This window comes from Bos taurus, chromosome 21, assembly GCF_002263795.3.
Source record: "Bos taurus isolate L1 Dominette 01449 registration number 42190680 breed Hereford chromosome 21, ARS-UCD2.0, whole genome shotgun sequence".
Classification (NCBI taxonomy): domain Eukaryota; kingdom Metazoa; phylum Chordata; class Mammalia; order Artiodactyla; family Bovidae; genus Bos; species Bos taurus.
In genome coordinates this window covers 58,854,083-58,868,206 of record NC_037348.1, presented here as the reverse complement: position 1 = coordinate 58,868,206, position 14,124 = coordinate 58,854,083, and the positions used below count along the sequence as shown (strand labels likewise).

The window sequence follows — 14,124 nt, the reverse complement described above, 5'->3', positions numbered from 1 at the left end:
ACCCCAGGGACTGTAGCCTACCAGGCTCCTCCGTCCATGGGATTTTCCAGGCAAGAGTACTCGAGTGGGGTGCCACTGCCTTCTCCCACAATAAACCATAATTGTGTAAAATAACCTAATTTGTACACTTTTCCTAAGTAAAGTATACATTAACCTCTCCTTATCTCACTTTTTTCCTCCTAAGCAACCTGACCAACACCCCAAATACAGGTGTCAGATTGCTAAAAAGTCTGGAGGAAAGCTATGAAAAAATCAGGAGGCATGCAGGTTTGTGGAAGAAACCAGCCAACCAGTTCAGAGAAATACTTTCACTGGCAGCTTTATGGTCCAAAATGTAGAGTGACATATATACATAGAGACAAATATAAATTGCACCAATATATACCAGACATAATGCTAACTAATAAGTATCAAATATGGCAATAATTTTCAATGTCATCTATTCACATATTTTATAATTAAAATGTGCAGCCACTACAAATGTATAATGTATTACCGGAAAGTTATAAGCACAGTTCTTCCGTACTGAAATATATTTCTTCTCCTGCTCTAAGATTTGGGGTGGTATCTGGTTTTCATTGTGTCCATTTTCCTGTTGCAAACCCAATGTACAAAGTTTCTTATAAAACTCCAAAAATCTCAAGTGTTGATCTGGAGTAAAAATTCCTAAAACACATGTAAAACCTTTGATCAACATTTTATTTGAAAACAAAAATTGAAGAGAGAAAAGCAAAGTGCAGTAAAAACATAATTAGAATCAGATATTTAAACAAATGGTTGGAAATCATAAGTAAAAGTAATAATGAGAAAAGAAGTACATGCAGATAAATCTAACATATATGCTGCTACTGCTGCTGCTAAGTCGCTTCAGTCGTGTCCGACTCTGTGCGACCCCCTAGACGGCAGCCCACCAGGCTCCCCCGTCCCTGGGATTCTCCAGGCAAGAACACTGGAGTGGGTTGCCATTTCCTTCTCTAATGCATGAAAGCGAAAAGTGAAAGTGAAGTCGCTCAGTCGTGTCCAACTCCTAGCGACCCCAGGGACTGCAGCCTACCAGGCTCCTCCGTCCATGGGATTTTCCAGGCAAGAGTACTAGAGTGGGGTGCCACTGCCTTCTCCCACAATAAACCATAATTGTGTAAAATTATCTTCTTTCTACTGTGAAGAAATCTAATGGGTCTTTACCCTTTGTTAATTTTAATAATATTTTCATTTTAATTTTGATAGTATAAACTGTGTGATGCAGGAATTACACCTGCATTAATTTCTGCAGCATGTACCACAGTATATACCACTAATGAATAATTACAATAGTAATATAGCAGCCATTATTACTATTTATTTCCGGTAAATATTTTAAAGTTGCCTACAGAAAAGACATGCACATATCTCTGCAGAGAAGGAGCTTAAAAATGGGATCTGAGGGAATTCTCTGGTGGTCAAGTGGTTACGACTTGGCACTTTCACTGCCAGGGACCTGAGTCTGATCCTTGGTTGGGGAACTAAGATCCCAGGAGCTGTGTGGCATAGCAAAAAAAAAAGAGCCCTAAAAAAAAAAAAAAAAAAGAGCCCGAAATATGAAAGACAGCAAAATAAACCTAAAATACTTTTGATCGATGACTGGTTCCATATTCATATACTATCTTAGAGAGCTAGTAACTCAACAAATATTGCAATACTTTTTTCAACAGTCTATTGAAAGCCACATAAAAATATTTTTTGCTATGCTAGATTGTTACAATTAATGCTTACATTATTTTAATAAGAGAGAACTGAGTAATACAGTTAAAATGCCAAGAGTTACAGGTATTATTCTACATTCTAATTTGAACTGCTTATGTGATATATTAATCATTCAAAAAAATTAATAAGGGTATACTATGTAACAATAGTTAATATACCTAAACTTCTATGATCAAATGTCAACTAATATAAAAGATAAGATATTCAGAAACTTAAAGGGCTATGTCTACTTCACTCCTCCACTGTTCTTTCACACAGGTTCTATCAGTGAAAAAGTCATTGGATGTTACACACTTATAGGGCAGGCTTTACAACTGAAGAACTGTGGTTTAGGGGCTAACGTATAAGGTAACAGAAAAAGGAAAAATTCTCTGTAATCTTGACATTCTTAGCACATATCATACCATATAATCCATGGCATAGTTTTCCTAAATGGAAAGATAAAGAAATAAGAATTGATTCATCTGCTTTGAAAGATTTTTCACAAAATGATTTCACTACGGGAAGTATAGTTTGACTTCTGTCATCTGAAAAACAAGAATAAAACAGAGTTTAGATCCAGTTGCCCACACTGCAAATGTGCAAATTACTGTATACACACAAAGTTCAGAAAGAAAAATTACTATGTTAGTCTCAGAGTAACAGAAAATATCTGACAGCAATGATGATGGAGGTATGATATAAAGAGGAAGTGAGAAGTGAGTGGAAATCATCAAGAACTTTAGTCAAGCTAAAGAGTTTGTGGGCTCCCCTTGTGGTTCAGTGGTAAAGAACCCTCCTGCCAATGCAGGAGTTGTGGGTTTGATCCCCGGGTGGGAAAGATCCCCTGGAGAAGGTAATGGCAGCCCACTCCAGTATCCTTGCTTAGTGTTAGCATTCTTATAGCCATGTAGACTATACCATGCTGCATTTTATCATTTTATTTTTGATGTATTTTAAAAGTTAGTTCATATTACATTCTGTATAATGAATGTCTTCGCTTTTACTTCTTACGTGACTCTTTCTAAGAAACTTCTTTGAGTTTTTGCTTCTTTGATTCTTTGACTGTTTGCTTACTCATAAGTTTCTGATATTATCAATATTTCAGTTTTGATTTCAAATACTCCCTGAATTTCCCACAGTTCTCTTAAACTTTCAGAAAAGAATTACTACTTTATTAGGGTCAAACCAGTCAATCCTAAAGGAAATCAACCCTGAATATTCATTGGAAGGGCTGATGCTGAAGCTCCAATACTTTGGCCATCTTATGCAAACAGCTGACTCAATGGAAAAGACCCTGATGCTGGGAAAGATCAAAGGCAAGAGAAGAAGGTGGCACCAAAAGATGAGATGGTTAGATAGCATCGCCAACTCAAAGAATGAATTTGAACAAACTTCGGGAGATAGTGAAGGACAGAGGAGACTGGTATGCTGCCATCCATGGCATCGCAAAGAGTCAGACATGACTTAGCGACTGAACAAACAACAAAATTAAGAGTGTGACAACACTAAGTAAAATTTTGTAACAGGATTATTGGTATTATTATTACCGCTATTATTATCATCACATTTTAGCACCATATCTATTGTTTTTACTAATAACATTCATCCAACATTTACTGAAATTTCTTAGAGAACAAACATTAACAGAAATAGAAAAGTGAATGATAAATGGTTTCTGAACTTATGAAATTCAGACCAGCAAAGAAATCAAGCCCCCAAAATATCATAAGACAATGTGATCATTATTTAAATAGTATAAGGCTGCTGCTAAGTCACTTCAGTCGTGTCTGACTCTGTGTGACCCCAGAGACAGCAACCCACCAGGCTCCCCCGTCCCTGGGATTCTCCAGGCAAGAACACTGGAGTGGGCTGCCATTTTGTCTGCAACTATTTTTGCAAATATTCTAGGTTTTGTAGTTTATCTGTCACAAGTACTCAACTCTGTCACTCTGGCACAAAATAGCTAGAGACAACACAGAAACAGATGAGCGTGGCTGCACTCCAATAAGCTCTATTTACAAAATGGGTAGGAGTGGGATTTGACCCACAGGCCATAGTTTGCCAACCCCTGGCATAAAGGGATTTAGAAGTCGTCAGCAAGGACACTGGATCTGAACTGGGCACTGAAGGAGAAGCAACTGGCTAGGAGGAAAATAGAAGGAAGAGTGAAAAAAGAGAACATGGAAAGCCTCGAGGTGCAAAGAATTTGATGTGCCAAGAAAATGGTGAGTGGGGTTAGAGCACCAGAGCCAAGAGAAGCAGGGAAGAACGGCAGGAAATACAGCCAGGAACACATGTTAAGACAGATCTGTGACAGCTGAGTGTGCGGCAGGAAAGGTCCCAGATCAGAGGTGATCTCTGGCTCTAGCTTGGATGCCTAGGGGCGCCCCATTATTAGGACATGGACAGTCGTTCATTCGCTTCTCAGGTACTGCTGTTTTTAGTCCTCTGGTGCACCACATGGCTTAAATTATTATTCTGTAACATCCACACAACATAATTGTCCACATTGCAATAATTTTTAACAGATTCTCCTAACTCAGTTAAAACACTGTTAATCCTACAATTACACAATAGTGTTTTGCACCTGAGTACTGGACATCTGTCCTTTCAAATTACACCCTACCAAAATAGTCAATTGGAAGGATAAAACTAATGTCCAACATTCATTAAGAATCTAGTCACACACAAGAGCAACTAATCATCTCGCTGACTTGATCTGTGTAACACAAAGAAACACCTCCTTACCGATTCCCACCCAAATACCCCGCCCAGACTTCTCTTCTTGCGACCAGGAGATTTCTAGCATTAAAATATAAAATAGAGGAAACTAATATTGATATTGCTTCAGTCAAGATCTGTCTTACGATCAGTTAGTTGAGCAAGTTAAAAGCTAACCCACCAACACAAATTCTTATTAGCTCTCCACACTAGTCAGTTACATGCTGATGAGAGGAGAGAGAGAGGTAGGGAATATACACCACCACCAGGTGCCAGGAGGGGAAAAGTGGCAGCAGAGAGCACTCAAAGAGGAAGGACCACAGCAAGAGAGGGGAAGGGACACCTCACTCTCATCAGGAAGACTTACTATACTGCAGCCAGCTTCCTCCTCTACTAGTGACACGGGACAGGAAAACAAAATGCTTTCAGAAGCAAAGCTATGGAGACTCACCTGTATCAAATATGTCGAGCAGATTAACCAAAGTTTCAAAGGCTGCCAGCCGCACACTGCTGCCTTCATCCCTAGAAAGTTCTATTAATTCAGGGAGCACCACACTTTTGGTAAGTTCTGTCCTGCACAATAAGCAACAGAAGAAAACAAATCAAATCAATAAATTTTTGGTAAGAACTCGATTAAGGATCAGTTGCTGAGCTGCATGCTGCATAAAATAGGAAAAATCATGAGGATAGGGCTCCTGCTCTCTGGAAGCTTGCTGTCTGGCTAGAAAAGAATGACAGTTTAAATATAAGAAATATCCATGGTAATTGCATCATTACTTTTACAGCTTACAGTAGCTGCTCAATATATACTCACTAAGTGAATGTATTTCCGTGACAACTAACATGGTTGAACAATGAGGCTGAATACATGTGTATTAACCACTTGTATTTCTTCTTTATGAAGCATAATATTCATTTTCTTTGCTCATTTGCTGTTTCAAAGAAGTTCAATGGAAATAAGGCATCATTGTGGACCTACATGTATGATGCAAACATTTTCCCTCTTCATTAGTTCCTCTCAGCATACTGGATTATAGGTGAGGAATTTTTTCAGGAAGGAGATGCAAGGCGTATAATGCCCAAACTAGTAGATTTATGAGACTATCATTCTCTTGTCTCACAGCCAGAAGTATACGGAATAGAAGTCGAAGGACAGCCCGATCCTATTACCTTTGTAGGAGTCCATATTTACCAGTTTAAATGCTGGTAATTACAATCTAACCCTGTCATGATGTCAAAAGGGGGTAAAATATAGAAACAAAAAGGTGAATGAAATAAGCAAGCTTCACTTTTATCTCTTAATACAAACACATCAGAAGGTACTTACTATGATCACTTTTAAAGATCATAAAAAGTTTAGTTCTTCAAATAAATGCCTGTTTTCATGGAATATAGAACAGGATACACATGTCTGACAATCCAGAAACAAAAATGTGACAAGAAATTGAAAGCATACTTACCCAATGCCCTGAGCTATATTTTCTAATTGCCGACACATGCAAGATCGAACTTCATATTCTACATCTTGACAGAGTGATTTTACCAAGGGAAGTATTTCTCTTTTAATGCTGAGAGAGAAAAGAAAGAATCATGCAAATAAGTATTTGAGTAATTAATATTTTCAAGAAATTATCCTTAAAATCTTAGCTTAATAACAACATACTTTATTTTTTTTTTAAAGGGAAACAAAAATTAATTATTTGAGCTGTCCAGAGTTTAAATTCCACATGCAGTAGATTATACCACTTTAATATAGAGCTTTATAGTTTACAAACCAGTCAATCCTAAAGGAAATCAACTCTGAATATTCACTGGAAGGACTGATACTAAAGCTGAAGCTTCAGTACTTTGGCCACCTGATGCAAAGAGCAAAAGACCTTGATGCTAGGAAAGACTGAGAACAAGAGGAAAAGAGGGCAACAGAGGATGAGATGGTTGGATGGCATCATTGACTCAATGGATATGAGTTTGAGCAAACTCCAGAAACTGAAGGACAGGGAAGCCTGGCATGCTACAGTGCACGGGCTCGCAGAGTCAGACATGACTGAGCAACTGAACAACACCAGTTTACAATGTATATTTATATGTGTGATTACATTTGCATGTTAACAGCTACTTTAATGATGACAGAATCTTTTAAAAATAAGGGTTAATTTGGAATTGGCAGCTAAAACAAAAAGGCTATGGCCAAGTGGACTATCTGATTATAGCAGCTATCAACCAAAATATTCTTCGATTTTAAAGCTCACTCTTGCGTCATAATTACAGAACATTCCATTCCTTCCACTTGGTATTTATCATCTATGCAGAAAGTAGCGAATAAATTATAAACAATCTCCATTAAACCTCAAAATAAGATAAATTATTCAACATAATAATTCATAGCAATAATGGAAAAGAGCAGAAATCTATTTTTACATCATATTTATCAATTTTTAAAGATTAAAGATATGCTATCCTCAAAACTACACTAGGTACGTGATGGAAATGACTAATATGGGAAATAAGAAAAAAGTTACCCTTACTGATTTTGAAAAGCCAAATCAAGAAGAAATGCATCTGAACAGTAGATTTCAGAGATTTCTATATTCTATAAATTTGAATCAGTTAAAGTGTATACAGTACGGAGTAGTACAAATATAATTATTAAACATATAGTCATTAAACATTTTAGTAGACAAAAAATTATGTACAAATACTCACGCAAGGGCATCAAATTTGTTGGTCAATTTTCCTAAAATTTTACAACTAACTAAACGAGACTGGACTGTTTGGGAAAGTTGTGCCTTGGAAACGAGTGGATTCAAAATCTAAAAAGAAAAGATTTAGAGAACAAATTTACAAAACTTTATATATTCCTGACATTAATGTCAGCTATTTTCTTCAAAGAACATTTTAATATCCTAAATATTTTTTACAGAACCTCAGTTACATTTTGAGGTCCATGGTTGTTCATCACCTGGATCACTACACTTTCTGGATTATTAAGAATGATGATAAATCATGCAATCAAAAATAATCAGGCACACAAAAAATTTAATTAAGGCTTATGGTGAATTCTCTAATGATCTGTATGTACACACAGGGGTGAAACATTCATTTCTCAAAAGAAAAAAGCAGTTAATTATTAGATACTGTGAAATTTGTTTTTGTTCCATATAGATTAATTTTTATATTTGTCCTCATGGGAAATAGATGGGGAAACAGTGGAAACAGTGTCAGACTTCATTTTTGGGGCTCCAAAATCACTGCAGATGGTGACTGCAGCCATGAAATTAAAAGACGCTTACTTCTTGGAAGGAAAGTTATGACCAACCTAGATAGCATATTGAAAAGCAGAGACATTACTTTGCCAACAAAGGTCCGTCTAGTCAAGGCTATAGTTTTTCCAGTGGTCATGTATGGATGCAAGAGTTGGACTGTGAAGAAAGCTGAGCGCCGAAGAATTGATGCTTTTGAACTGTGGTGTTGGAGAAGACTCTTGAGAGTCCCTTGGACTGCAAGGAGATCCAACCAGTCCATTCTAAAGGAGATCAGCCCTGGGATTTCTTTGGAAGGAATGATGCTAAAGCTGAAACTCCAGTACTTTGGCCACCTCATGCGAAGAGTTGACTCATTGGAAAAGACTCTGATGCTGGGAGGGATTGGGGGCAGGAGGAGAAGGGGACGACAGAGGATGAGATGGCTGGATGACATCACCGACTCGATGGACATGAGTCTGAGTGAACTCCGGGAGTTGGTGATGGACAGGGAGGCCTGGTGTGCTGCGATTCACGGGGTCACAAAAAGTCGGACATGACTGAGAGACTGAACTGAACTGAACTGAACTGAAACAAAACATTGTAACTTCAGGGACTTCTCTGGTGTCCCAGTGGTTAAGACTCTGTGCTTCTAATGCAGGGGGCCAGAGTCAGGGAATTAGATCCCACATGCCACAACCAAAACCCAGCAAAGCCAAATAAATATATAAACTTAAATGCTATTGCTGATGAAAGTCCAGGCAAACATGCATTTTCTCATATTACTAGTCGAAAGTATTAAGAATATTAATGCCTTCTAACCTAATAATTCCATTTTTGGGGAAGTTACAGTTAAGGAAATTGTCCGAAAAACAGGAAAAGCTCTACGGAAATGTTCACTATTGCCTTACTTGGATAATAAAACACTGAAAACAGGCTTAAGTATTTCATAAATAAGTAAAATATTTGTAGCTACTACCAAATGAGTGATATGAGAAAATAATAAAGAAAATAATGCTACATGAAAAACATATATAAATTCATTATGATCACTAACATGTCAAACAGCACCATATACAGGGAAAAAATTCTGAAATGAAAATACATCGGAATGCTAAAAGAAGCAAAGTACAGAATCATGATTTTTCTTCCTTCTATATTCTCTACTACTCAAGTTTTCTATAATGAATATGCGCTGCTTTCAGAGTAGGAAATAACTATTCTTTTTGAAATACCATTTTTATCAAAAAACAAAAACCTTAGAGTAACTTAAATATTAAAATTTATATATAGAAGTTTTACCTCATGCCTTAGGGTATCTTTGGGCAATACTTCTATCACAGACAGAAGAGTCTCCAGCCATGCGTTGCTGACACCTGAATGACAAAGACAAAACATAAGTTAACTATCTCACAAATTCAGTTTCAACTTAGCCATTAATATTTACAACAAACTTTAATTATAAAATAGCAATAATTAAATTATCTTTATTGCTACCATAAGAAGTTTCTCTGCTTTTCTGTCTTAGCCAATATCTGGAAAACACTGATATTTTAAAAAATAATATCAAGGGGTTATCTTCAACCCAAAGTGTACTTTTTTCTTATACTATAATTAAATGTAAGTGTTGTATAAGAAGCAAATCTAAGAAGAAAGCATAAACTATGGGTCTTCAGGCTTCAAACAGCACTGAATTTTGTGGATTGTTCCAAAATGAGCCATCATGAATTTTAGTCACACCACTGACCAACTCTTAGGGAGAACAGCCTCACTCAATTACCATGACTCAAAGATCACAGCCACATATGAGCGACAATTAGTACACGTAGGATGAAGCATGCCAGGCCCCTGACCTGCGTCCCTGTGCTCCAGGTGCAGTAGGATGACTTGGAGGAAGGAGTGGGCATAGGTATGAACGGACACCGATTCGTCCTGCAGGATGGTCAAAAACGACACTGCAGCCGTTAACTGCATTTCCACCCCTGCAACATGCAGGGCTTCCTGTATAATCAGAAAGAGTTTGCTATTACAGAGATGAGAGATCAGAAGTTATAATTTTTTTTTAAATCCAAGGTCATAGAAACCAAACAGTCATATTCTACAAAATAACTATATATGACCTTTAAGGATAGGTACTTCTTCTTAATACTTTATTTAAGAAAACTACATTAATCTGCTCCTGATTGTTTAACTCATTAGACCACATAAAGTTTTAAATGTCTTAGATAATTTATAGCACTCCATTGTTTTACTGCATAAAAATCACAAAAAGTACATACACCTTTAGATAATAGAATTGGCATTTTAACAGATCTCAGTTTCTGTTTTCCTATTTGTATTATACAGTTTGCCACCCCACCGAAAACAATAATGCCAAAACTTAGACAACTGCATGTGTTTTTATTACTTGTATTTCTGCTTCAAAAAATAAATATTATGCATTTTACTATAAAAAAGGAATACACTTATGATTGTGAAAATGTATTTTCCCCTTTAAACAAGTGACAAGAACACAAATTACTATGAAATAAACTGTTTTAAAAAGAATTTTGCTTAATATAAGAATGTTTTTAAAAATTATATTTGGCAAAACTAATACAATTATGTAAAGTTTAAAAATAAAATAAAATTTAAAAAAAAATTAGTTATATCCATAACCATCTCCATTCACCTTTTAAAGTCAAAGTCTACATTAGAATAGTTTAACAAATCAAAGAGTAAAACAAAAGAAAACCTATCTTTCATATAAACCTCACCAAGGTCTCACCTGTATTTCTCTAGAAGACTATGTAGATGTGCATAACATAAATATAGCCAAAAGCATTACTTTGTTTCATCAATTACGGTAACTACTGGAATTTCCCCTGTATGCCTATTTTTATAACTAATAAACTTGGTAGAACAAGATGTGGAACTTGCATCCATAAAACCAAGTTTCATATCTGCGATGTTAGGAAAATTAGTCTTTCTGCATTATTTCCTAATATATAAAACATAGATATGGCTTCATCTTCTTAAAGATTTGATTTAAATCATTTACATAGAAGTTTTATGACTTACCAACTTGTGCAAACTGAGCATTTACATAATGACCACTGTATATCCAACTGTCTCCTCTACAGCACCCTTGGATATCTGGTAAGAGTCTCATCACCTGAACCCATCTCTCCCCAAAACCTGTTCCTTCTCCTATCTTCTCCAACTCAGTAAACAATACAGGATAACTTTGTCCTTCCAACTTTCAACCCTAAAACTCTGGAGTCATCCTTAACTCCTCTCAGTTGCTTACTTCCCATAATCAAATGAGCAGTCAATCCTGCCCCAAATCTGACCATCAATCACCTTTATCACTACCATGCTGGTCCAAGCCACCATCATCTCCAGCCTGAATTACTTCAATAACCTGCTCATCAGCATCTGATTCTATCACTGCCTCTCTATTATCCATTCTTTACAGCAGCCAGAGAGATTCTTCTCAAGTCAGATCATGTCACTTTTCCACTCAAAACTTGCCAGTGGTTTTCCAACTCACTCAGAGGAAAAGTCAAAACCCTTTCAATGATTTACAAAGATCTGCCTCCCAATTTCCTCTTTTCCCAGATTTCCACACAGTCGGCTCTCTGAACTCCCTCAAGCCTCTACTCTCATCACCTTTTCAGTGAGCCATTCCCTGATGATCCTATTTTAAACTGAAAGCCACCCCTCCGCCCCAGCCCTCACCATGACCCAACTGGGTTGATCATCACCATTATCCAACATACAACACAGTCATTTGTTTACAGTCTATCTCCCACGTCTAGAACACAAGCATCATGACTACTGAATTTTTTTGTCTGATTTTGTCTGATTCACTACTGTATCCCCAACTCCTACGGCACACAGCAGGCATTCAGTGAGTAATTGCTGGATGACTGAATATCTCTTACCCTTTCACCTAAACTTCCTGCTCTTGTGGCTCTCTCCCTTCACACACTTTGTCCACATCTCCTAAAAGTTGGCTTCAAGAGATTTTGAAGTGAGTCCTAAAGATTAGGGATTGGGAGAATTAGATATAAGGCAAAGCAAAAATGGATCATATAGAAATGCATTCTCAATTCTCTATCATGTCAGTATGGAGATGTTCCTGCCATTTTCCCTACCCCAATGTCTCTGTAACCGTGATTTAGACCATGTACCCAGAGTCCTTAATTCAGCATGGTGGGACCACTGCCAGGCATCAGACTAGGAGATAACACATGTCATTCTACAACACTGAAAGACACAGAGCTGTCAAGCATCTTGCTCAAGGCCAGCATGCTTGTCATCGGCAACTCTAAGACTTAAGCTTTGTTGGCCTAATGCCAAAGCCAAGGATTGAATTCTTTCTCACAGACTCTGCATTCCTCGTCACCATTTACTAAGGCATGGCTTACATCAACCCTGAGTCTGTAGGTGGTAGTGTCAGAGACTTGGCAGATGCCTACATGGTGGGGTTCATTCCCAGAAAACTGATCACATATTAGGGTGGCTGATTTCTGTTGCATTTTGTTTTAAACTTTTGTACCACACACACATATGTCATTTCACAAGCTTTTTTCAATTATGTATCTTAAGAGTTCCAGGCTGAAAAGAAAAAGAGAAGCAATGATAAGGTGTAAAGCAGAGCAGCAACTGGTCTCTGAAATAACCCTCCCACATCCCCCTCTCATACTGTTTCCCAAAAAAGCCATTTGCTCCAAACTAAGAATTCTGGATTTGGAAAACACTTCTAGAAGATTTGATGTGGCCAGGATACATCACTTACAGGTTTCAGAAGGCACAGCTTTTATTTAGAAACAGAAAGCACTTTGCAAAGAAATATTTAAATAAATTGTGAGGGCCACAGTGTGCATTCCAGTTCACATGAGTCTGCTGTTTTAAGTTCCAAGAGATGTGATTCTGCCCCTCTTAAAGTCATTAAGGTCCTGGGTTTTGGACGTGTGCGAACTTTATGCAAAGGAGGAACAGGAGGAGTTCTCCAACTTCACATCTTCTTACTGTATTACTTAGTCTTGACTCCCGCAGCAACATATGCCCCAACTATTTTGCATTTAATTTTCGAAAAATCCTCAAGTCTTATCAGGATTTGGGTTTTTCTCTTGTTGTGCTGACTTCAACATCTGGGACTGTCCACTGTTAAGAAACCAGCACAGACTAAGAGACTTCATCAATGCTAAAATTCAATTGATTTCTAAACATATTTTTCTGAAACATAATACAATAAGAACGTGATACTTACCAGTTCCTGTTTCTCCTCCACAGAGTCACACCCTCGGGACAAACATAGTGAGATCCATACTCTCTGGGTAAATAAGTGTGCATCCTCATGGACCTTGGAAGACACTGAAAAGTAAATTCCTCTATTGCTTAAGTGCATGCCTTAATGCCGGTTACTGTTCCTCTTACATACTATCGTGTGGCTGGCATTCCAACTCAAATTCCTCAAAAATGAAATAAGACATTTTATAAATGAGTGAATGGTACACTTTCAAATTTAAAAAAACAAGTCCCACTCAAGGAAGGAAAATGTACTAGACACTTCTGTGTTTCAATTCAGTCTTTAGTTAGCATGAATGCTGCAAGAAAGCATTTTGTAGACAACGTAATACAGTCCCTGCAGAGAAGGAAACTGCTGCTTCCAATAACCCCACATCATACGCATCCAGAAGACCTTTCTCTTTACAGTCACAACACAGAGAAGCATAAGTAAATCACTGGCTTATTCCAAAAGAGCAAATATTTTGAGTCCACATATTTGGAAACTAAACTTTTAAAATAAATAAACGTATCTACTGTAAAGACTGCTGTTAAAGGTAAAGGAATCCTAAAGTTACAAAGTATCTTTGTATATTTTTAGAGATAACATCACTGATTATTTTGAAATTAAATAATAGGGAGTTAAGTATGAAAATACTAACCTGGGGCAGATATTAAAATACTAACCTAGTATTTATATTTTATATTAAAATATTAACCTATGACATATAAAATATCTGGGGTTCTGAGAGTCACAGTATGGGAATTTTTAGTACCTAACAGTAATAGTGAACAACTCTTTTTACTATATAATTATACTATTTATAAAAGACTTTAGAACTGATTTAAATATGAATCATTGGAACGCCAACCCTGAAATATCTTTAACAATTTAACTACAGTATCTCATTCACTCCCTGATCACTCACTGCCATGTTCCACACTTACATGAAGGATGGGGAGAACTAGTTGAGAGTATCAAAAATCAAATTCTGAGAGGGGAAAATAAAGAGGAGGCAGCAGACAGGAATAAAAAGGGTGTGTTTTACCCTCTTTTAATCTGTTTCAGTGATCAGCAAGGTTCATGAGGAGGTACACATAAAAATATCAGAAGATCTCTTTCCAAAAAAGGAAATAGCTGTACCAATAGAAACTATCACTAGAT

The 14,124-nt window shown here is 37.0% G+C and overlaps 1 protein-coding gene across 6 annotated transcripts in view; it reads right to left on the bottom strand.

The window, feature by feature from the left end:
• Positions 1-14,124, bottom strand: part of PPP4R4 (protein phosphatase 4 regulatory subunit 4) — a 104,153-nt gene that overhangs the window by 41,073 nt on the left and 48,956 nt on the right. For 4 of the 6 annotated variants that reach the window (XM_024982120.2, XM_024982118.2, XM_024982119.2 and 1 more), the window contains exons 4-10: positions 9,539-9,686; positions 8,988-9,061; positions 7,150-7,256; positions 5,907-6,014; positions 4,898-5,019; positions 2,148-2,270; positions 497-666 (exon numbers count right to left, since the gene is read on the bottom strand). In XM_024982120.2, coding sequence (XP_024837888.1) covers positions 497-666; positions 2,148-2,270; positions 4,898-5,019; positions 5,907-6,014; positions 7,150-7,256; positions 8,988-9,061; positions 9,539-9,686 — 852 coding nt within the window. Of the gene's footprint in view, positions 1-496; positions 667-2,147; positions 2,271-4,897; positions 5,020-5,906; positions 6,015-7,149; positions 7,257-8,987; positions 9,062-9,538; positions 9,687-11,611; positions 11,699-12,464; positions 12,837-12,942; positions 13,047-14,124 lie in introns of those variants that run through there. The other 2 variants (XM_024982122.2, XM_024982124.2) reach the window with 2 other exon arrangements.